This window comes from Sander vitreus, chromosome 2 (genome assembly GCF_031162955.1).
Source record: "Sander vitreus isolate 19-12246 chromosome 2, sanVit1, whole genome shotgun sequence".
In the NCBI taxonomy this organism is placed as follows: Eukaryota; Metazoa; Chordata; class Actinopteri; order Perciformes; family Percidae; genus Sander; species Sander vitreus.
Window position 1 is genome coordinate 9,027,110 of NC_135856.1, and position 24,189 is coordinate 9,051,298.

Consider the following 24,189-nt stretch of genomic DNA (forward strand, 5'->3'; position numbering starts at 1 on the left):
AAGTAACAAATTGGTACGCAAGGTTTAAATCTGGTTTAAATGATTCTAGTTTAACCGCTGTTATACAGAGACAAAATATTTTTATATGTCAGCTTATGGAGTTATATTACTATCTTTATTCAAGAGCGCATTACTTCAATTTGAGAGCGTTTCTCAGTGATATTACGTTCAGATTTCTTGCTCTCACACTCAAATAGTCACTGCTCACACTTGGATTTGCTCTGCTTGTGCTCAAACTTTCTGCTTGGACTCAGATATGTTGTTTGGACAGATTTCCTGCTCTCAGCTTTGAACCTTCTCCTCGCACTCAGGCTGATTCTGTTCGCTTGCAAATGTTCTAGGTTATAACCCTATCAAAATTCAACAACCAATAGAATGTCAGCTGTAGTGTTGACCAATGAAATGATCCCTGCCCCGTTGAGGCTGCGTTCACTTTACGTTAGAACGTCTGTTGAGGGCGGCTGCTCTGTAACCAAGTTTATTTACCCCCACGCCGTCCATTGCTTTATTATAAGTATATGTCAACAATGTGCACAGAATGGTCGACGCACTTTCACCTGTACCCGTCAGGAAATGGGAGAAAGCTTTGAAGTGGGACGTATGAAGTTATGTCCACAACTACGAGGGTGAGTAACATAACTTAAGCACCTAGCTAGCTAGCTAGCATATGGCGCTAGCATATAGCCTAGCTTGATGTCCATAAACAAATAGATTTTCTTTATTGTTTAGCTAGATTGAACGACATATGACGGACAGTATGTGTATATGTGATGACCCCACTTTGTATTTTTTCCTCGTTTGGTTAACCTTGTTCCTGGGGATTTGGCTAATTTCATGTTAGAGCCAGTAGTAAAAACTAAACTGTAATATAACTGAAAGAACACAAGAAACTGGATTGTTTGTGTCAGTTTCTGCTTCACTGTTGTGTGTTGTTCATCAGAATTTAGTCTTCATTCCTTCATATAACAGTCTGAAAATGAGGAATTCATATCAGTCTGTTAAGTACAATTTAACCACTATAATAAAACAGATCTAGAAATGATATGCTTTATTTGCAACTTAAATATCGGTTATTTTTTTTAATTAATACAAAGCAAACTGAGCAGAGAAGAACAAGTATTTTGTTTGTTTGTTTCTCTTCTTCCAGGTGTGACTGAAGTATTCCTGTTGAGCTGCACTGAGTGCATGGACCAGTGTTGTTCCAGTCAGTACATTACTCACCTGTGTGCAGAGGACAGGCAGCAGTGGCACAAACCAAGAAGGTTGGCAAGTCTGATAATAATGTAATTGTAAAAAAAAAAAATAATGTAATAGTAAAATCATGTTACATACACTTATCATTTGTTTCTTGCTTAAATTCACAGGGTGCACAACCAGGCCTGGGAGAGAAAATTACTGATGTCCACAAAACCAAATCAGAGAAGGTAAGGTAAGATAGTAATGTTAAAGAAAGCTATGGACACCTAATATCTTATGTGTTGATGTCTATGAATTTGTCTTTAATAGGAGCACACTATACAAAGACAACAGTGGAGAGTTGCTGGATCTGTCTGTCCTCAAAGTGCCAGAGATCTACAAGGACTTCACACGTTTCTACACCATCACCTGCATAATCCAAGTGATAAAAGAGAGAACTGTTGTTCTGTTTACATGAATAGGTGCCTGTAATGTCTGCCAATATATTCAATCAATTCAATAAATGTTGATAAGTATCACTGATATGTCTTAAATCATTGTAGTTTTTCAGAGCAATAAGATAGATTATTAAAACCATGTTCATATTTGCAACAAATTAAAACCCTGATCAAGGCAAATTGGTTTTTCATTTTCTATAACATTTATAAAAAAAATAATTTAATTGACCGGAGCTGACACTTGGTAAATGGCTTTAATTTACCTTGTCAAAACAATGAGTAATTCATAACAAATTGCACAATATTTGACACAAAACCTTAAAAGTGTATGGTTCATACTATGGTGAAGCAGTACAATTTGCCTATAGGATTTACTGTAGCAGGAACATTGATATTGGCAAACAGATGACCCAGGTTCAGGTGAGTTTGTGAGCAGGGTTATGAATAAAGATAAGCCTAGTGTTCACAAGAGGGATGATTTAGGTATTGCAACACAAATTAAGAATAATTTTAATATAATATATACTGTGATTAAGTAATGATTCTTACTATTGTCTGTACTAATATAACAAAACAAAAAAATAATATAGTGTATGATGCAGTATGGAGAACAACCAAGTCCTATATGAACCCAAGAGACTTTTAGTGCAGCTGTTGATGATGTTCACTACAAACAAAACTTGCAGATGGTTGTAGTCTGTAGCCAGTCATACAGTAGGTAGATCTGGAGCAGATGGTTGTAGTCTGTAGCCAGCCGTACAGTAGGTAGATCTGGAGCAGATGGTTGTAGTCTGTAGCCAGTCATACAGTAGGTAGATCTGGAGCAGATGGATGTAGTCTGTAGCCAGCCGTACAGTAGGTAGATCTGGAGCAGATGGTTGTAGTCTGTAGCCAGTCATACAGTAGGTAGATCTGGAGCAGATGGTTGTAGTCTGTAGCCAGTCATACAGTAGGTAGATCTGGAGCAGATGGTTGTAGTCTGTAGCCAGCCGTACAGTAGGTAGATCTGGAGCAGCAGGGTGAATTCTAGCTATCATGGGTTGGTGATATGACACACACAGATCAACAGTGGTCGAGCCACTCAGCCCCACCTGGATGAAAAGAAAGTAAAACAAAATACTTGTTTTTTCAGTTCAGTTTGTTTTGTATTTATTAAACAAATAACTGCTATTTAAGGAGCAAATAAGAAGCATATCATTTCTAGATCTGTTTTTATTATAGTGGTGAAATTGTACTTAATGTTACAACTTTTTAAACAGACTGATATGAATTCCTCATTTTCAGACTAATGTTATATGAAGGAATGAAGACCGGGGTGAAGTTAGTTTAATGTTTGACATTCATCGGTTTTCACCGATGTTACCTTCAATAGGTCCTTGTCAAAGCCTCAATTTTACTCAGTTCCAGGGTATGTTGGAGAGGTAATATAGACAGACGTTTCACAGTTATTTTTAACTCAAAATCACCAAAAATAACGATGCAGTTAAGAGCGCAAAGAACTGAATGTCTGTCCAACGCGCATGTCACAATAAGACGTATTTAGGGACCGTCGTAAAATTGCAATACCAACTATTTCAATCAATGGCTTTCTCATTTGGAGTGAATGTTAATATTTCTCAGACATCTTTTCCCAACTTTCACAGCTGTTAGTTTGTGAAAAAAATACCAATATCCCTGATCTTTTGGCTATTAAATGCATATACAAAGGTTAACATCTTAATAGGTTTCTCATTTATGAATATGTTGACATCAAACATCCTGTAATATGTCTCAGACATTCTCTCCCAACTTTCACAGCTGTTAGTTTGTGAAAATGTCTTTAGCAAATCCCTTAGCATCCTCATCAGTGACCTATTGTATATAAAATGCATATTTAAAGGTTGGCTGGGGCAAAGGCTGTTAAGTTGAGGTTCGGTTGGACGGTTCCAGTTCCTACCTATTATTGATTGTTAATGATGCATTGCATACTTGTATGGCTGAATGGGAAATTCATGAATGAAAAACCTATTGAAGTGATAACTTCTAAATGTGCATTTTTTACACAATAGGTCACTGAAGATGATGCAGAATTTACTCAGTACTAACCACTAAAAGCTGTGAAAGTTGTGAGATAACTGAGACATGTTACATATGTTTTGATGTCAATATATTCATTAAAGAGAAACCTATTAAAATTATAACCTTTAAATATGCATTTGATAGCCAACAGATCACTGATATTGATAAGGTATTTTCAACGTATTTTTACACAAACTAACAGCTGTGAAAGTTGTATAAAGATGTCTGAGAAATATTACAGGTGGTTTGATGCCAATATATTCATAAATGAGCAAGCCATTGAATTGAAAAGCTTTAAATATGCATTTTAGAGACAATAGGTCACTGATGAGGATGCTACGGGATTTGATAAAGACTTTTTCACAAAATAACAGCTGTGAAATTTGTAAGAGGATGTCTGACACCTATTACAGGTGGTTTGATGTCAATATATTCATTAATCAGAAAATGGTTGTAACTACCATCGTTATTGGTAACTATAGCCTACATCTTTATTTATCTTTATTTACTTTTACTAATTCACAAGTGTGAAATGTTTAATGGCTCTCCCTCTCTATAATGGAAGTGGTTTGAGATGTCTATGTTGTAAAACAAAAAAGTTAATAAAGATTAAAATGAGTGGAGTTGCAATTTTACGACGGTCCCTACGTACGTCTATTGTGACGGGCGCGTTGGACAGACATTCAGTTCTTTGCGCTCTGAACTGTGTCGTTATTTTTGGTGATTTTGAGTTAAAAAAATAAGTGTGAAACGTCTGTCTAAATAAGCTCTCCAACATACCCTGAAACTGGGGGAAATCGAAGTATTGACACGAAGCTATTGAAGGTAACATCCGCGAAAACCGACGAATGTCAAACATTAAACTATCTTCACCGCGGTGGAATGAAGACTAAATTCTGATGAACAACACACAACAGTGAAGCAGAAACTGACACCAACAATCCAGTTTCTTGTGTTCTTTCAGTTATATTACAGTTTAGTTTTTACTACTGGCTCTAACATGAAATTAGCCAAATCCCCAGGAACAAGGTTAACCAAACGAGGAAAAAATACAAAGTGGGGTCATCACATATACACATACTGTCCGTCATATGTCGTTCAATCTAGCTAAACAATAAAGAAAATCTATTTGGTTATGGACATCAAGCTAGGCTATATGCTAGCGCCATATGCTAGCTAGCTAGGTGCTTAAGTTATGTTACTCACCCTCGTAGTTGTGGACATAACTTCATACGTCCCACTTCAAAGCTTTCTCCCGTTTCCTGACGGGTGCAGGTGAAAGTGCGTCGACCATTCTGTGCACATTGTTGACATATACTTATAATAAAGCAATGGACGGCGCGGGGGTAAATAAACTTGGTTACAGAGCAGCCGCCCTCAACAGACGTTCTAACGTAAAGTGAACGCACCCTCAACAGGGTTATAACACAAAAAAATCCGAGCGCGCAGGAGAAATCCGAGAGCATAAAATTTGCAAGCGAGCAGAATCAGCCTGAGTGCGAGGAGAAGGTTCAAAGCTGAGAGCAGGAAATCTGTCCAAACAACAACATATCTGAGTCCAAGCAGAAAGTTTGAGCACAAGCAGAGCAAATCCAAGCGCGAGCAGTGACTATTTGAGTGTGAGAGCAATAAATCTGAACGTAATATCACTGAGAAATGCTCTCAAATTGAAGTAATGCGCTCTTGAATAAATATAGTAATATAACTCCATACTCAGCCTGCCTCCTAAACAACTGACAGGGAAAATACCAAAGAGACACCCACATGGTGGGAGGGTTCATCACATTAGTTAGTTATTAAAAGTGGTTGTCCACTAATCAAAGGGTCAGTTGTAGTGTCTTTGAGCAAGACGCTGAACCCCAAATTGCTCCCTATGGTCAGGTCAGCGCCTTGCATGGCTACTTGTCGTCAACAGTGTGTGTGTGTGTGTGTGTGTGTGTGTGTGTGTGTGTGTGTGTGTGTGTGACTGTTATTGTGGGTGAATTAAAAGTAAAACTGAAGTGCTTCAGGTAAAAGCGCTATGTTAGTGTGGTGTATTTGCCATTTAACATAATGTGTCTCAGTAAGGTGTTAGTCCATCACAAGTTGCCTTTTCATAGAGTCTCTCAACTCTAGTTTGATAGATGAACACAGTTCTTCTAAAAGATGTTTTGGTGATAATGGTGGAGAGTGCTGTCTTATACTTATATTGTTTAATATTCCATCTAGAGGTTGTGTGACGTGCACCAACAACACCAAAACAAATTCCTTGTATGTGTTAAAAAACATACTTGGCAATAAAACCCTTTCTGATTCTGATTCTGATTACCTGTTATTCCAACTCTGCAGCGTTCACACTTGGGTTACCCCACTGCAGCCGCATCATTTTAATAGACTAAACTTTTGCTGTGTTTTGTTTTTGGAGCGGTTCCTTGATAAGTGAAACCTGATACAAATAAACCGTGTACAGCTCCTATCAGCGTAAATACAGAATTTAATATAGATGTAACTAAAACCGATAGAAGCTTTGCAGCCATGTTGCCAGGAATGTCTTTCCCCACTCACTGCTCGTAATTACGGTCTGAATGATTTAACATGAACGCAGCAAAAGCATATAATTCACATAATTTTCATGCTCATTAAACCCTTCAGTGAGCCCCTTTGCCCTTCAGTCACTTCAATCATTTGTTATGTTTAACAACTCATGTATTCAGGCTGTTCTTGATGGTCACCGCTCCGTAGTTGTTAGACAGGTTCACTATCTGGACCTGTCTGACTGAGAAAACTTTGGAACCCTAATGGACATCTACAACAGGTGCCATTAGTTTCTAGTAGGATGTTTGTTTTGTATGGCCTGGCTCTTTGTCATTGTCTCCATTCAGTGATGGAGTACTCAAGTCTTGGACTCGGACTCAAGTCGCTATTATATGGACTCGTGACTCGACTTGGACTCACACACTGATGACTTTGGGCTTGGACTCGAGGATTCATGAAATAGGACATGGAAGTTGGATGAAGTTTCTGACGACTTTTATGTGTAATAGGCACTGATGGAATACTCGAGTCCTGGACTCGGACTCATTCCGACTTGAGTTGCTATTCTCTGGACTCGTGAATCAACTCGGACTCGAACTCAGGTAATGGTGACAAAGGTAGAAGCTGCCTGGGTTAAATAAAATATTACAATAAACACAAACCCTCAAACCATTATTTGAGTTTGTCAAGGTTTTCTCAGTATTAGATTTTGTTGTGCCATTCTGTTACAATGAAATTAACCTAATCAATCAGTCGGTCAAAAAACATGTCACCTTGAACAGTCTATATGATGCCTTATTGGGGCGTTTTTGCTGCGATGATAGTTAAAGGGGCGCTATGCAGTTTTGGCAATTTATTCGCTGTTTTCTAGCTTTTTGCTCGCAGGTTTCTCTATAGAGCTCCCCCTACAGCTTCGGAATAGATATTCGGCAACACTGTCGTAAAAGCTCGTTGGCGACTCTACCCCCTCCCATCTTCTCTCTCTGGTCATGTGCATTTGTTTTCAAAGAAGCCGGCGAACACACAGAGCCATTTCCACTGAGGTAGACAAGTAGTAAGCTAGTGAGTAAGCCCGTAACAGACAGCGATCATAATAAAAACCTTTACAGACAATAGCAAACATCCTCAGGTCACAATAACAAGAAATACAAAGATTAAACAGAGTTTATCCCAAAGATACTTTTTTGCAGGCTTCTGGTTGTCTCAGTTCTCCCCATTCTGAAAACAAGTCCTCGCTCAGTCAGTCTGCCGTTTCCTCTTTCTCTGTTCCTCCGACAATGCTTTCCTAGCTTTCTGCTTCTTTTTTGACGGCTCAGCCGTGACGATAGTGTGCAAAACTCCATCGCTACCTTGTTCTTATAGCTAGCCGGTTCCTGGATGGGGGAGTGTATGTGTGGAGTGCCTAAAGCAATTCTTTACATCGTGAGACCTGATATCACGCGATACTTCCTGATGCTGAGGCTGGCGGCTCGCCGGCCGAAAGTTGCAAGGGTGGTTTTTCCGCTCACAGGCGCTAGGGGGAAGCGAGACGGCCACCATTCAACCTGAAAAAAGTTATATAACCATTCCAATTACTCCGAAGCTGTTCAGTTAAGGTAAATTAAGCTAAAAAAAAAAAAACTGCATAGTTCCCCTTTAACTGCTGTATCAGCAAACTTTATATTTTAAAAGCATTAAAACCCAAATGACGATGTAAATGTCTGCATACATAAAACAAACAACACACACAGACTGCACTGCAGAATCACTTGGGAAACTTAAACTTAATGTAGACAGCACTATTCTCCGCTCCGATGACTGATGATGATGGTTTTATTATTGCGTCTCACATACAAATATGTTCAGCCTGCAGATACCACAAGTTAATATGAAGCAGCTCCAGACTGCAGTGCATACATTTTTTCATGACGTTATTTAAAGTCTGACAATTTTTTCAATAGTTCAGGATTTTGTCATTTCATGAAATATTGACACAGTAGTTTGTGCAACACAGAACAAGTTTCCATGTGAATATCTTCTAATCTGCCAGCATTAATAACTACATGAGGAATACAAGATCTCAATTTTGCAACTAAAGATATTTGGAAGTGATTTTTGTTTTTAAAGGAAGAGTTTTGAGAAATATGCTTATTCGCTTTCTTGACGAGAGTTTGATTAAAAGTTTGATGACATTGTCCACTAAACATGACACTACAGCCTGCAGCAGGTTAGCTTAGCTTATGATAAAAGCTGGGAACAGGGACACAACTAGCCTGGCTCTGTCCAAAGATTTAAAAAGAAATCAACCAACCAGCATGCGCAAAGCTCACTAATAAACATGTAATATCTAATTTATTTATTACACACAAAAACCGAAATGTAAGTGGTCAGACAGAAAGCAAAGGGAATTTTCTCCTCGCTTCATTCACGCAAATTTGACCGTTGCATCGTTTGTGCTGTCCATGTCAAATATTCGCCCTAAACAGCCAATGGATCAACTGCAGCTGTAGCTGTTAGCTTTAAGCAACTGAGCAACAGACACATTGTCCATCTGTGGTAGTGCATGTGTGTCTGTGTTCAGCTCAGCCTCCGACTGAACTCAACAGAAACAGTTCTTTCTGTTATTTAAAAGCTCTGTTATTTTCCTCCTGTCCATCACCTTTCCCCTCTTCTCTCTGTATGTTTATGAAGCAGATTTGCATACATTTTTCACACAAGTTGACATGTTTTCAAAACCAGCAGAAATGTGTCTGTAGCCTATTTCCATTGACTTTGACCCAAAAAAATTGCTTCACATTTAGTCTGACCACGACAGTTTGTTGGTTTATCCGGGGGTTATGTGTAAGACTATTTCTTGGCCGGGGGCAGTTTCAGTTTAAACTAAGCTGCTGGCTGTGGCTTAATGTTTAGTTGACAAATATTAGAGTGATTTTTCTCTGCAAGAAAAATAACGAATATTCCGAAAGTTTTTTTTCTCAAACAAACTATCCTTTATTCTTGGCTTTGTAATGTTGCTTTTAAGATACCACAAAACATCACTCTGCTCCCCCTGAATTGATTCCTTTTATGTTTTCTTCACATAGCCTACATTTTATGGTTATTGGTCTGCTGGAGTTAACCCTGACAGAAGAGCTCACCTTGTGGTTCTCACTGTTAAGTACTTGGGACAGACATGAGAATGAATAATTGATTGTGATTATGCATTCCAGTGAAGTTTAAGTGAGCAGAAACATGTCTGCAGCCGAGTCAAGATGATCTACCTTGCTGGGAACGTTTACCCCAGGATGCCGAGGTTTCCTTTTCAACCCACATTATTGATTCTCTGTGTTACCTCATCCTCGCTACCTTCCCTTCTTGTTCTCTTTCATCCTCTAATTTGATCTCTCTCCCTCCCTCAGTCTCTCTTCATTGAGATGCCATCCCCCTCCCCACATCCATCAGAGCATCGCCTCCCTCTCCCACTCCTCTTATCTCATTACTCTCTCTAATTAGCCCCAAACGAGCCCGTAGGAACCAATAACACGCCTTCACTCATGCATATCAATGAGCTTTTTTACACACACACACACACACACACACACACACACACACACACACATCTGTAAAGTCATGTTTAATTTGTGTGTATGTGTTGGCATGTGTGTGTATGTTCACATTAGTCTTTTTGATATTTGCATTTGTTGATACCGCCATGCGTTTTGGCAGACTTAACTTTGGTTGATTATGCAATAGAGAAATGAGGAAGGGACGTGTGTGTGTGTGTGTGTGTGTGTGTGTGTGTGTGTGTTTTTTTTTGCTTGTATGGCCAGCTTGGATCTCAGTTGGACACAGGAAATGGGTGTTTGGTCGGGAACAGATGATTGTGAGGCACACTGTCCCAGGCAGAACTCTGTTCCAGGAGGTGGCCAGTAAACACCCACACACACATTTCTCTCTCTCTCTCTCTCTCTCTCTCTCTCTCTCTCTCTGTTGACTGGCAAAAAAAACCTGCACAAACAAACAAGTGAAAGTCCATTTATGCGAATAACAGTGCCACACCAAACCAAAAGGTTTATGTTTTTATACATTATTTACATTTATTTATACATTTACCAAATGTCATGTTTCTGAATGGATTGTTTGGACATAATATATGGTAAATATAGCGACATTCAGACAGTTCTAATTGGAGTTGGAGTCCAGTGGTGTGTTCAAAGTGGTGAGAGGGTTTATTAGTCAGCTGTGTGTGACTGAGATGGGAAGTAACCCAGGCACACAGCTGCAAGTGCAGCTAAACAAACACTCATACATAAAAGATGAGTTCCTCTCCACCTCCTTCACTCACACACACACACACACACACATTCACACTTTTCACACACACACACACACACACACACACACACACACACACACACACACACACACACACACACACACACACACACACACACACAGATTCACACTTCATACACACCGCTATATCTATAAGTGTTTACCTGAGTTTATTGACTATCTTCTTTTAGTAGGATTTCATTTACCACCCTGGAACTGGACAAACAAGTGACCTCAGTTCCACTTATTTTAAACCTGTATGGATCTGTGTACCTGTGTTTATTTCCACCTCTCCTCTCCTCTCTCTAGCCCCCCTCAGGCCTCAGTCTGAGAGGACACAAAAATACCTCTCAGTGTTTTTTATCATAGCCACTCAGCTACAAATCTGTGTCCGTGTGTGAAATGGGTTGCTGTTTCTCCCTGAGCCTCAGTTTAGCTGGTTTGGTGCTGTGTAATGAAAACAGCTTTGCATATTATAACTGTGTGCAAGCAGGTCATGGTAAATCAATAGTATCTGTGGTATGAAAGAAAACTAAATCTCTCATCTTTGTCTCACAGATGTATCTGTCTTTTTCTTTCCAATATTTCGGTATGCGTGTCTTATCTGTCCACCCTCCACCCCTTCTTTCTCTCTCATTTTCCCTTATATGCCCAGAAGCAATGAGTGACTTGAAGGGCAGAGGATGAAAACACAAATTAACCACTGGGAGCAAGTGAGTGACAGAGGCAGAGAGGAGAGGGAAATGGAGGAATAGACCATGTAAAAGAGATGGGAGAAAGAGATTGTCTCCGATATCGATCTAGTAATCCTCGTTGTGCTCTCTGGCGATATTAATCTTCCTCCGACACAAGATGCGGAGACGCAGGGAAAGGGCGAGAGAGAAATAGAGAGAGGGAGGGGAGGGAGGGAGGGAGGGAGTAGTGAAGTGAGAGACGAGAGAGGGGGAGCAGTGCCATCCAGTGGTGCAGGAAAATGCTGCAGCCCTGAGGGGTTTCTCTTATTGTTTCATTGATAAACATCTGTTAATGTGTGCTCATCTGTGTTGGTATGTGTGTTTACAAAGATAGCTGCTAATCCATAACTACACGAGCCAAAGGCACAGCATGTTGGCTCCTTTCAGCCCTCGTTTTTGGCACAGAAGAAGCAGAGTTAAAACCAGGGAACATATGGTTTCTGTGACACTCTCTGACCTTGAGCCTGCTATTTTGGGACTGTAACACACACAAATACACATTTAGACACATTGTGACACAAACTTGCACAAAACAGAACTCCCTTAATAAATAATGTGCACATATGATTATTCTTTATTTTGATAAGAAAAAGAATAATTAAAAAAACAACCAATCATACATTAATAATGTGATACACTATACAGTATGGCCAAAAGTACTTAGATATACATTTGGTCTGGGGCTGTTTTTTTCCTCGGCCAGAGGAAGTGCTTATGGTTTTGGACGGAGATCCCATATGATTAAGTGTCCACATACTTTTGCCCACATAGCATATCAGCATACACCCTGTTCAAAGCTCTCTGTGTCAATGTGTGTGCAGGCATTGTACTTCACACACACACACACACACACACACACACACACACACACACACAGACCTGTTTTCTGCCTGCCGATTTATCGCTCCTGTTTTCCCTATGGCTACATTGTGATGACCTCAAAAGCCGTTTATTAACATGGATTATTTGTCGACAGGAACAAAAGCTGGCAGAAAATCAACACAAATCTACAAAAGCTACACCTCTCTCTCTCTCTCTCTCTCTCTCTCTCTCTCTCTCTCTCTGAACCAATGCACCATCTGCAGAGATTGAGAGAAAAAGAAAGATGGAGAGAGAGAAAAGACAGAGACATATAGCCTATGAGAACAGAAGAAAGATTGACCATAATTGGCCTTTTCTTGGTTCATCATTCAGAAGGCCCTGGTTTTGATTTCCCTCTCTGTGTTCGAGATGAGCCATCAATAACTGTGCTGTTAAAGTCAAGCAGCTTATCTGCTAGGGAGATCAGAGGAGATGGAAAAGGAGAGGACAGGTAACTCTGTACCTGTCTAGTAAAGGCTGGTTTATAATAGTACGTAGCAGAGCCTACACCGTAGCCTATAATGGCCTACGCTGTTGTGAGGATTTATACTTGTGCGCTCGTGTGTCTGCCTCGTTCGTAGCTGGATGGTTAAACGTAATTTGCTCTTACCAGTGTATCGCCATTTGTACTTCGTGCACAGCAATCCTGTCAATCAGTCCCAAAACGTCCCAGTTAGATAAAAATAGTCTTTGTTAGTCTTTACAAGCATTCACTTAAAGAACCAATCAGGCCTGCCTTATCGCACAATCCAAATGTTCTTCAAAACTTGCCAGTTTCAGCGTGTGGCTTGCTATTTTGAAGATTGTTGGAGTTTCCCGTATTGAAGGAATTTTGAGAACAGCAACACACAGAGAGCGGAAGGTGCAGCGGGATGTCCCACACCACGTTTTGTATATTACATTATGAACAGTTAATTTGTTTAACATTATTAGTTTTTGTTATAATCTTTCTTACATTATTCAGTTATTACATTATGTAAAATTGTACATTGCATTTATTTATAATATAATGGACAGTTATATTTTACATTATCAGTTTGTTTTAAATGTCTCATTACATTATCTGTTACTATTACATTTTGTTTATTACATTATTGGCAGTTGTTATTGGCATGTTATGAGCAGGTATTATCAGTTTCCACGCACCACTCCCAGCCTAAACTGGGTTCTGAACCCCTTGCAGAGGAGGAAGTAGATGATTGGGTCCAGGCAGATGTTGAGAACAGACATTAAGATGGTCAGCTCCATCCCGTAGTAGAAAACCTTGCTCCATGAACAATTCCTCCACAGGAAAGCTTTGGGAAGGCAAATCAGGTGGTAGGGGACAAAGCAAAAGCAGAAGACACTGACCAGCACTAACATGTTTCTGCGTGACTTTGCAAACTTCATGGAGTTGGAGGACGCCGGCTGCCTCTGCTGCGCCAGTGACAGCCTGCGAGAGGTACTGTAGTAAAAGAAGACCAGAGAGACCAGGACAAACAGGAAGATGACAGTGGAGGAGACGTGTATGATCCTAAAGAGCAAGGTGTGCTGGCCACTGTGAAAGCCTTGACAGCTCACTGGGACAGAGATAAAAGGTTCCTGGGTGTGGAACGACAGGATGACGTAGCTGCATGTCATAGCCAGGAGGAAAACCCAGGTTACCATGGAGATGATGTGAGCTACCCGTGCTGACTGAAGGATGTGAGTTCCTAAAGGTTGGACTACCTTCAGATACCTGGAGAGGAGAGGCAAGCGTCAATAAATAACTTCATTGGAAAGCCAGAGTCTGCGCATAAGTTTGGGTTACTTTATGGCTGACGGGCATCTGCCGGTGCCGGTTGGGACACAGAGACACCGATACAGATATACAGATATAGAGAGATATGATTCATAATAATTACAGCAGTTGGTATGTGGCAATTATAGTAACAGTAACAGCATTGCAGGGTGAAGTAGGGCTTAGTAGGGCATAGCAGGGTATTGCAGGGTGTAGCAGGGTGTTGAGCAGGACCATGGCAGCAGTTGCAACCATGATTTAGGTGCCATCCCCAATCCAAGTAAAATTGTGGATGGAAAAAGATAGGAGAGAGGAGCTCAGTGTGTCAAAGGAAGTTCCCCGGCAGACTAGACCTATAACAGCATAATTAAGAGCTAGTCCATGGCAAACCTAAGCCAGCTCTATAAGGGTCAGTAGATGAATCTGATGACTATGAAGAGAAGCAGAGAAGAGAAGGGGTGTCATGTCTGCAGCTATACAGTACACCTTCCCCCGCCAGTCTAGATAACTGCTTTAACTCATTGCTCACTAACTATAAGCTTTATCAAAGAGGAGAGTTTTAAGTTTACTCTTAAATGTGGAGCAAGGTTATTATAGTTTCGCATTTTTCATTAGTTTTTATTTTTATTTCGTTTTGACTTTTTGTTTTCAAATTCAGTTTAGTTTTAATTAGTTTTTAAAGCGGGTTTGCTAGTTTAGTTTAGTTTTTAGAAAATGCTTAGCTTTAGTTTAGTTTTTATTAGTTTTAGTCTTAGTTTTAGTCTTTTTTGTAATATGGGTTATTTGTCAGAGGATTCAAAAAGGTCAGAAAAAGTATTGTGTAATAATAACTAAACAAAAACATCATACAATTTTAGAAATATATGTATTCACAATGTATTCAACAATAACACCAGTATATAAAATGTAGCCTACATATACACAAGACGTAGTATGTGCAAAATGTGTAAGTGACGTGTTCCAGGAAAAAAAAACTAAATAGCCAACAGACTAAAGAAGACATACATGAACAGGTGTTTTCAACTTTGGTTTGAGTAAAGTGGCAATCCACGTATTAACCCACGCTTCCTCCCGCTTTTGGTGTTCCTGCGTATGTAATAACAAAGAATTTCTAATAAGGGAAGAAGTTGCACTCTCTCGTTACTTCCGGCTTCTGAACTGGTTGCAGTTCCACCAGAGTTCCATATAGCAGAATGAACGGGACTCTATGGAGCTATAGCCCTCAAAATCCACTTTTCTTAGGATATAATTTTTTGTCTAGTAATTTGAATGTTGCATTCGATAGGGGAGGCTAAGAAAATACACACTGCTGGGTGTTAGATTTTTTTAAAGTGGCTTTTTTTGTTCTAAAAAGCCTTTTAAAATGTCAATGATGTCATACACATATACGGCCAGAGATACTGCTTTACGCAAGCTGAGTCACTTCCTTTGTTCTCTTGAAGCATCGACAACACAGCTGACAGGTTAGGCTCTCCCTGTTAATACACGTGCTAGAAAGAGGTTTGCTAATGTTTTAAAGACCACGCCGAAATATTCACTCTGATATTCTGGTTCTGCTTTGGATGCCGTCAAGCGGGCTCTCCGATCGTAATCAGTCCTTCACTGACCAATCAGCATTCATTAGCAGAATGCTAGCGTGTTATGGGCAACAACGACTCAACCTGTAAGAAATCGAAAGGACATAAGTACTCGTTCATTCAACTTTTGACCTATAATCCACGTTGAACTTGCAAAAACTACAATCAAATCTGAGATTTCTCAACGACAATCAGGCGAAAGAGACAAATTTAGCCGTCTAGCTCCATAGAGTCCAATTCATTTTGCACTGGACTGCGATCACCCCCAGTGGAACTCTGATAGAACTGCAACCAAATTCGGTACAATGGGGCTTAATAGGGAGTGGAACGGATTTCCGTATACCGGCTTTGGTAATAACCAGCAGCTATCGGGTCGCTGGTGAAAGCCTTCCTGTAGTGTTCTCTGTCCTGCTGTTGTCTCCGTCATGCTGCCTGGCCCTGTATCCATACTTCCATGCCTGTAACGTTACCGGGGTTAGTTTCTGTTTTGGGGAAAAGGGGGCTTTGCGTTCTCCTTAAGGTAAGCTAGGTTAGCCTCCTAGCTTGTGTACTTTGAAATGTACTTTCAAATTCGTGGGATGTTTCCCTGTAATAAATTGACCACATATTTTACCACCTTCCACTGCAAGGCGCTTTTATCTGACACAGTCATAATCAAATAGGACTGCCGCTTTCTTCCGACTTTCGGTACCGCTATGATGCCAGGCGAGAGGCACGGAGCCACGGACATGTTGTGTTCAATTTGACGTGGAATGTCGGGATTTCTGGGTTCCCAGTCGGAAACTATACATGTCTACGGGAAATGTCATGGTCGGAGAGATATAACGTTATTTGCTCTATGAAAGATCGACAAAGACGAAAACTAAGGACATTTACTCAATAATTTTTTAGTTTTATTAGTTTTAGTTTTGCAAACAGACATTACAGTTTTAGATTAGTTATCGTTTTTTTGTAATACCTCGTTTTTATTTTTTATTTCAGTTAACGACAATGTTTTTTTCCCACCTAGTTTTCGTTATTTCGTTCGCTTTTTTCTTAACGATTATAACCATGATGTGGAGACGGTGTCTGCTTCCCTAACCCAGACTGGGAGCTGGTTCCACAGGAGAGGAGCCTGATAGCTAAAGGCTCTGGCTCCCATTCTAATTTTTCGAGACTCTAGGAACTAGTAACTCTGCATTTGGGGAGTGCAGTGCTCTAGTGGGACAATAAGGTTCTATGAGCTCTTTAAGATATGATGGTGCCTGACCATTAAGAGATTTGTAGGTCAGGAGAAGGAATCTTAAATTCAATCCTGGATTTTACAGGAAGCCAATGCAGATAAGCTAATACAGGAGAAATATGTATATCAATGCACGTGCTGCAGCATTCTGGATCAGCTGGACAGTCTTAAGGGGACGTGTTTGAGCAGCCTGATAATAAGGAATTACAATAGTCCAGCCTTGAAAAAACAAATGCATGGACTAGTTTTTCTGCATTGTTTTGAGACAGGATGTGTCTAATTTTGGCAATGTTAGTCAGGTAAAAAAAAGCTGGTTCTTGAGATTTGTTTTATGTGGCCATAAAGGATATATCTAGGCCAGTGCAATGCCATCCAGAGTAGCTATATCTTTAGCAGGGCTCTCAAGTGTCACGCATTGAGCGTGACAGTCACTCATTTCGGTCTTTTGTCACGCACTCCCGCCACACATTGTATTTTTTCATGCGGAAAACTATTTAAATCAAAAATTTCTCTGGCGCGCGCTCTCACTATGGAACCGGCAGGGATCAAGCGCGTCTCCCTGGAGTTCTTAGTTGAGCCTGCCACTTATCAGCCAAGCAAAAAAAAGAAAGGGGGCTACACAATAGCCAATCAGAAAATAGCACTATTGTATCTGGGTAAGATTTAACGCAACAACCAATGAAAAAAAAGCATAGAGCAGCGTACAGAAATTTCCCTAAATGTTCGCTTTCATTCAGAGACCAGAGTCTCAAACGGGGCTCTGAGTCTGTCAGAAGGTAGAGATCTACCATTTCAGCAGAGCAATCACGTAATGCACAGCAGACTATGGTGCAGGTAGATTATTTTCTGAAATATTGTGACTATTATAACTTTATTTTTTCTCAAAATATCACGACTCCTCCAAATCTCAGAGAACACATATATTGGAATGTCACTCTTGCATGTCTTCAAAACTTGAGAGCCCTGCTTTAGATAATAAGCTTCAGAGGTGTTTAGGGCCCAGTACAATAACCTCAGTTTTGTCTGAGTTTAACATCAGGAAATTGTAGAACATCCAGGATTTTATGTCCTTAATGCATGCTTGAAGTTTAACTGACTTGTTTCATCTGACTTGATTCATAGGTATAATTGGGTATCATCCTTTAATCCTCCAGTTAAAAGGTCCCATGACATGAATATTTCACTTTATGAGTTTTTTTTAACATTAATATGAATTCCCCTAGCCTGCCTATGGTCCCCCAGTGGCTAGAAATGGCGATAGGTGTAAACCGTGCCCTGGGTATCCTGTTCTGCCTTTGAGAAAAAGTAAGCTCAGATGGGCCAATCTGGAATCTTAGGTTACCTCCCCTTTCTGTGCTTTGCCCATGGCAAGCTGGTCAAGGCCACACCCCCACCCTCCACCCTGCCTGCTTCTCTCCTCCTCATTAGCATTTAAAGCTACAGACACAGAAATGGCACATCCTAAGGAAAACTCATTGTGGGACTGGCTCGTAGTGGCTGAAATTCTGCACCAAGGCGGAATTTCCGGAAAGAGACTTCAGATACAGTATTATTATACTACTATATTACAAAAAGCAGCATGTCATAGGACCTTTGATAGAGTGTTTTCTAATAATATTGGCTAGAGTAAGCATATAAAAGATGAATAGAATTGGTCCAAGCACTGAGCCTTGTAGAACGCCATGGCTAACTTTAGCGTGGCTGAAGGATTCATCGTTAACATTAACAAACTGAGATTGATCTGATTAAATTGTGAAGACTGTTTTAGGCAACAGGAGATTCAAAATGGCTTACTGCCTTGGTCTACCTGTTAGCGGCTATGTAGCCCATGAACATGATGCTGGCGTACATGTTGAGGAAGAGGACGGAGGCGCCAAAGTTGCAGTTGACTTGGTGGAAGGTGGCAGAGCTGGTGGCATATTTGGTGATGCGGATGGGGAGACTGAGGCAGAGCAGGAAGTCAGCGACTACCAAGTTCCTCAGGTAGATCATCATGCTGCTGGATGGCTTCTGCTGAGCTCGGCAGAAGTAAAACATCATGAAGCCGTTAAGGAGGAGACCCAACTATAAAAGAGAAGTGAACAGAGTGAGGATGAAGCTTTACAAATTACAGTCAGTCAAAATAATTTTGAGCTGACCAAAGGATTTGACCTGATAGACAGAAGTTAATTATTTTCTATAGCATAGCTTTTTAACACAAGTCAGTTAGAAAAAGGTGAAGATACATTTAGCTGTCACTACACTTGTATCTGCCCAACCAAAAAACAACCATGATACTATCATTGTCTTGTATACTATCTTTGTCTTGGCTGCCTCAGAGTCTTTAAAGGTTGTGCAGAGGTCTGGTTACATGCAAAGGGCCAGTGACAACAGTTAGAGGGCCAGTGACAACAGTTAGGGTATGAGATTGAGTGAGATCACGACTGTGAGTGTCATTTCCTCAGGAAATGATTAACTCGTCCCAAAAAGGTTTCCTCTCATGAAAAGGCATAACACATCTAAAAGTCATCTGAACTGTTCAGTTGTGGAAGAAGTATTCAGATCCTTTATTTAAGTAAAACTACTAATACCACACTGTTAAAATACTCTGTTACAAGTAGCATATAGTATCATCAGGAATGTACCTAAAGTATTAAAAGTAAAAGTACTCAATTCAGAAAAATCCTCACATTTTAGAAACTGGAAATGATCAAAACAGTTCTGTCAATAAGTCTTTAATATGCTAACTGGGGTGGCAGTAGCTCAGTCTGTAGGGAGTTGGGTCCAGACCAGAAGGTCACAGGTTTGAGTCCCCATATGGATCAAAATACAGATTTTGCACTGGTAGCTTGAGAGATGCTAGTTCACCTGCTGGTCCTTCGGGCTTTTAGTTTATTTTATTTGACCATGTGACTTTTTATCTCATGTGTCTCTGTTGTCCTGCACAGCATGTCTACCCTCGTCAGCCTGTCTTTGTGTTATGTTGTCTATTCAGTTTCCCTGTTATTTGTTCATGGTTGTGCGTTACCTGTGTTGTGTTTTGTTTTTCTTGATCTACCCATGTGTATGTTTTGTGCTTCAGTTTTCTGTTTTACTTTGTCTGTTTTTTCTGTGTGCTTTACTTTCTGCCTTGTGTTTTCCCGCCTCTGTGATTGTTTGCCTTGCCCTGATGTGTTCCACCTGGTCATCAGCCCTCATGTCACCTGTCTCTCATTACTACCCTCGTTACCTTTAGTCTCTGTGCTTTCTTTGTTTCTTGTCGGTTCAAAAGCGTTCCTCCCAGTGTCATTCCCTGCGTCTCATCATCCTTGTGGTTTTGCCTTTCCTAGTCTTTCGTTTTCGAAGTGTTTTTTTGGATTTTGCGTTATATTCCTTTCGCCTGCCTGCCTGCCTCAAGACACCTTCTGTTGTAAGCCTTTTTTAAGTTAATAAACCTACAGTTTATTTTATAATAAAACATCGTATTTTATAAACTACATGTTTTGTGTGCAAATTTGTGAATTAACTAGTAACTAAAGCAAAACTGTCAGATTAATGTAGTGGAGTAAAAAGTACAATATTTCTCTGAAATGTAGTGGAGTAGAAGTAGAAAGTGGCATGAAAAGAATCAACTAAAGTAAAAGTACTTTACATTTGTACTTAAGTACAGTAAGCTACTTGAGTAACCATAGTTACATTCCACCACTGGAATTGTTGAAACTCACCAGGAACACCAGACTGTAGACCATCAAGAAGAAGGGGTGGGCTGAGGTATCGTTCCATACACAGTTAGTCGAACCGTTGGCTTTTTTCTGGTTTGTAACTGATGACCAGTTGAAGGATGAAGTCGCTTCTTCTTCTCCTCGATCGTTCATTTTTCTGGTTAATCTAACGAAGGTGACCCAAAATTACAGATCGCATATACCCAAAAACACTAACAAAACCGCTGCCAGAGTCAGCCCAAGAAGAGAATACTGTGACCAAAAGATCAAGATATATATATATATATATATATATATAGCAGTAAAGGTGTATGGTGTAAAAATGTATTAACCTGTTTACTGCTTCTTTCTACGCAGCTTTTACAGCGGAAGAAGGGCTGCAGGAAAACACTGACGTAGGTATGATGGTATCGCAGTAAGACAGCATTACTTTTTTAAATAACACACATCCTCCCCACAGATTACATTTTATCTTCCTGTCTAGTTTCTAAGAACAGGCTACAATGACTCATAAATACACATATCAGCCATCCTAGCAGCTCAAGGGATTGCAATCAAGTCTGTACTGTAAGATATATTCTCATGACTTTTGTGATCCCACATTTGTGATGGTGCCTGAACTTTTTTTTTCTATTGATCCATTTTCTAGCCAGGTCCTCTCTGAGCCATCAGGCATGGTGACATACAGGTGCTGGTCATATAATTAGAATATCATGAAAAAGTTGATTTATTTCAGTAGTTCCATTCAAAAAAGTGAAACTTGTATAATGTATACATTCATTCCACACAGACTGATATATTTCAAGTGTTTATTTCTTTTACTTTTGAGGATTAGAACTGACAACTAATGAAAACCCCCAAATTCAGTATCTCAGAAAATTAGAATATTGTGAAAAGGTTCAATATTGAAGACACCTGGTGCCACACTCTAATCAGCTGATTAACTCAAAACACCTGCAAAGGCCTTTAAATGGTCTCTCAGTCTAGTTCTGTAGGCTACACAATCATGGGGAAGACTGCTGACTTGACAGCTGTCCAAAAGACAACCATTGACACTTTGGACAAGGAGGGCAAGAGGCTGGCTGTTCACAGAGCTCTGTGTCCAAGCACATTAATAGTGAGGCGAAGGGAAGGAAAAGATGTGGTAGAAAAAAAGTGTACAAGCAATAGGGATAACTGCACCCTGGAGAGGATTGTGAAACAAAACCCATTAAAAAATGTGGGGGAGATTCACAAAGAGTGGACTGCAGCTGGAGTCAGTGCTTCAAGAACCACCACGCACAGACGTAAGCAAGACATGGGTTTCAGCTGTCGCATTCCTTGTGTCGAGCCACTCTTGAACAACCCACAGCGTCAGAAGCGTCTCGCCTGGGCTAAAGACAAAAAGGACTGGACTGCTGCTGAGTGGTCCAAAGTTATGTTCGCTGATGAAAGTAAATTTTGCATTTCCTTTGGAAATCAAGGTCCCAGAGTCTGGAGGAAGAGAGGAGAGGCACAGAATCCACGTTGCTTGAAGTCCAGTGTAAAGTTTCCACAGTCAGTGATGGTTTGGGGTGCTATGTTATCTGCTGGCGTTGGTCCACTGTGTTTTCTGAGGTCCAGGGTCAACGCAGCCGTCTACCAGGAAGTTTTAGAGCACTTCCTGCTGCTGACCAACTTTATGGAGATGGAGATTTCATTTTCCAACAGGACTTGGCACCTGCACGCAGTGCCAAAGCTACCAGTACCTGGTTTAAGGACCATGGTAACCCTGTTCTTAATTGGCCAGCAAACTCGCCTGACCTTAACCCTATAGAAAGTCTATGGGGTATTGTGAAGAGGATGATGCGATGCGCCAGACCCAACAATGCAGAAGAGCTGAAGGCCACTATCAGAGCAACCTGGGCTCTCATAACACCTGAGCAGTGCCACAGACTGATCGACTCCATGCCACGCCGCATTGCTGCAGTAATTCAGGCAAAAGGAGCCCCAACTAAGTATTGAGTGCTGTACATGCTCATACTTTTCATGTTCATACTTTTCAGTTGGCCAACATTTCTAAAAGTCCCTTTTTGTATTGGTCTTAAGTAATATTCTAATTTTCGGAGATACTGAATTTGGGATTTTCATTAGTTGTCAGTTATAATCATCACAATTAAAAGAAATGAACATTTGAAATATATCACTCTGTGTGTGATGAATGAATATAATATACAAATTTCACTTTTTGAATGGAATTACTGACATAAATCAACTTTTTCATGATATTCTAATTATATGACCAGCACCTATATACAAAATAATTCCTCCAGTGTTCTGGGCCTGCAGGAGCGGGGCCACCTCCAGTTTGACTTGCCTAAGATGTCCAGGAGGTGTCCTTTGTCAGATTACTGAACTACCTCAGCTGCCCCAAACTGTTGCAAAAGAGCAGCAGTTCAAGCTTTTCCAGATGTCTGAGTGCTGGTGTTCTGCAAAGCAAACAAAATTCATCCATGATTTAATTATTTTGCTCACTATCCAAAGCTCGTGAGCATAAATTAGTGTTGGAAAGATCATTGAACCATCGTGGTCTTGGTCGGCTCGATGGTATTTTAAGCCCCCGTCTCCTTCCAGGCAGCGCTGCGATTATTGACTTCAAGGTACCTGTAAGTGCTGTTAAAGATGTGCTGTGTTTGACGCATAATTAATGCAAAATTCATAGTAAATTTATAGTTTATATTCATAGTCTCATACAGTAAATAAATAGGAAATGTCTTTAATGTAAAGGTTAAAATGAATGTGATGTAATAGTTAGATTTTAGTCCATTGTGTTTTTTGTTTCTCTCGGAACTAAAGTTCTCTGTTGTTGTTTCCACTGCTGCGGAATTTGTTAATGGACCAAAGAGAACCTAACGTCTGCACATGTTACGGCCAAGGGGGTAAGCTTCGCTTCAGAGCTCAAACCTCCTATGGCGCCATTTTGATGCTACAAAGCGATCACCCGACGTTGGCATTCCATTGACTGCCATTCATTTTGATGTCACTTTGACAGCGAATAACTTTACATCTGAAGCGTTTAAAGACTCTATTTGTCCATTGTTTATTTCTAAAGAAACACGACAATGTATAAAAGGCTCCATTACCTTGTACCTCACGTTATGGCTCCGTAGCATACGTTTTTTGTAAAAATAGGCTAACGATTGTGTCATAACCACGCAACTTACTGTTGCATAGTAGCGGAATTACCGTATTGTACAGGAGAAGCTCACAGGCAGTTTCGTCTCACATTAGCTGTTTACGTTTAATTACTAATGTTAACTAGCATTTTAGTTAGCAATAATTAGTCTGTGTCCATGTTATCTCCTTACATATACCTATGCTCTCTGTCTCTGCAAGATTGGGAATGATTGAGATTTCTCTTGGCACAGCTACCAGAAGACTTCCAATTTTCAGACAGGTTGCTCATGTCACATTTACGTCGTCTCTCTCAGTTGGAGGCTGCGCAGTAATGCTCAGCGCTCACCGGAAAAAGTGCTTCTAATGGCCTTCACTGGTCTCCGTCCAGAGCAACGGGATCTGTTGGTCCATTCTTATATACTGTCTATGGTTACGGCGCTCTAATTAAGTTGGAGTTTCACTATTGTTGGAGGTCAAAGCGAACTGTGAAGGATTTCCAAAGGATTTAAGAACCTTTTCAGGACAAGCAGCCAATGAGTTATTTTATCTTACATGTGAAACTTTGTTTATATTCGCGCAAGTGGAATTTGTACTTTTTCTTCAGTAATGTATAATTAATTTGACGTGCTTACTATGTTCGTTCATGTAGTTCTCACGGTGTGACGTGGATGCATTAAGGACAGAAGAGCAAAGCAATAAACGGCCGTTTATAAGAACCAACC

General features: G+C 40.3%; 1 protein-coding gene and 2 long non-coding RNA genes across 3 annotated transcripts; 1 reads left to right on the plus strand and 2 right to left on the minus strand.

The window, feature by feature from the left end:
- The first annotated feature begins 437 nt into the window (after positions 1–437).
- On the plus strand, positions 438–1,763 carry LOC144534256 (uncharacterized). The gene is made up of 4 exons (XR_013503525.1): positions 438–626; positions 1,148–1,262; positions 1,365–1,424; positions 1,507–1,763. It is a non-coding gene; the product is annotated as an uncharacterized LOC144534256 (long non-coding RNA).
- Positions 1,764–1,875: 112 nt separating this feature from the next.
- On the minus strand, positions 1,876–5,247 carry LOC144534265 (uncharacterized). The gene is made up of 2 exons (XR_013503526.1): positions 4,899–5,247; positions 1,876–2,725 (listed from the first exon to the last, which is right to left on the minus strand). It is a non-coding gene; the product is annotated as an uncharacterized LOC144534265 (long non-coding RNA).
- Positions 5,248–11,793: 6,546 nt separating this feature from the next.
- LOC144529295 (P2Y purinoceptor 14-like) lies at positions 11,794–20,451 on the minus strand. The gene is made up of 3 exons (XM_078268307.1): positions 20,336–20,451; positions 18,460–18,716; positions 11,794–13,811 (listed from the first exon to the last, which is right to left on the minus strand). The coding sequence occupies exons 1-3, from the start codon at positions 20,357–20,359 to the stop codon at positions 13,226–13,228; spliced, it is 867 nt and encodes a 288-aa protein (XP_078124433.1). The 5' UTR covers positions 20,360–20,451; the 3' UTR covers positions 11,794–13,225.
- Between the last annotated feature and the right edge of the window lie 3,738 nt (positions 20,452–24,189).

Coding starts and splice junctions, on each gene's coding strand:
- LOC144529295 (XM_078268307.1), bottom strand. CDS start 20,359: ATGGTCTACAGTCTGGTGTTCCTG. Junction 18,717..20,335: donor TCTACAGTCTGGTGTTCCTG/GTGAGTTTCAAC, acceptor TCTCTTTTATAG/TTGGGTCTCCTCCTTAACGG. Junction 13,812..18,459: donor GGCTACATAGCCGCTAACAG/GTAGACCAAGGC, acceptor TCTCCTCTCCAG/GTATCTGAAGGTAGTCCAAC.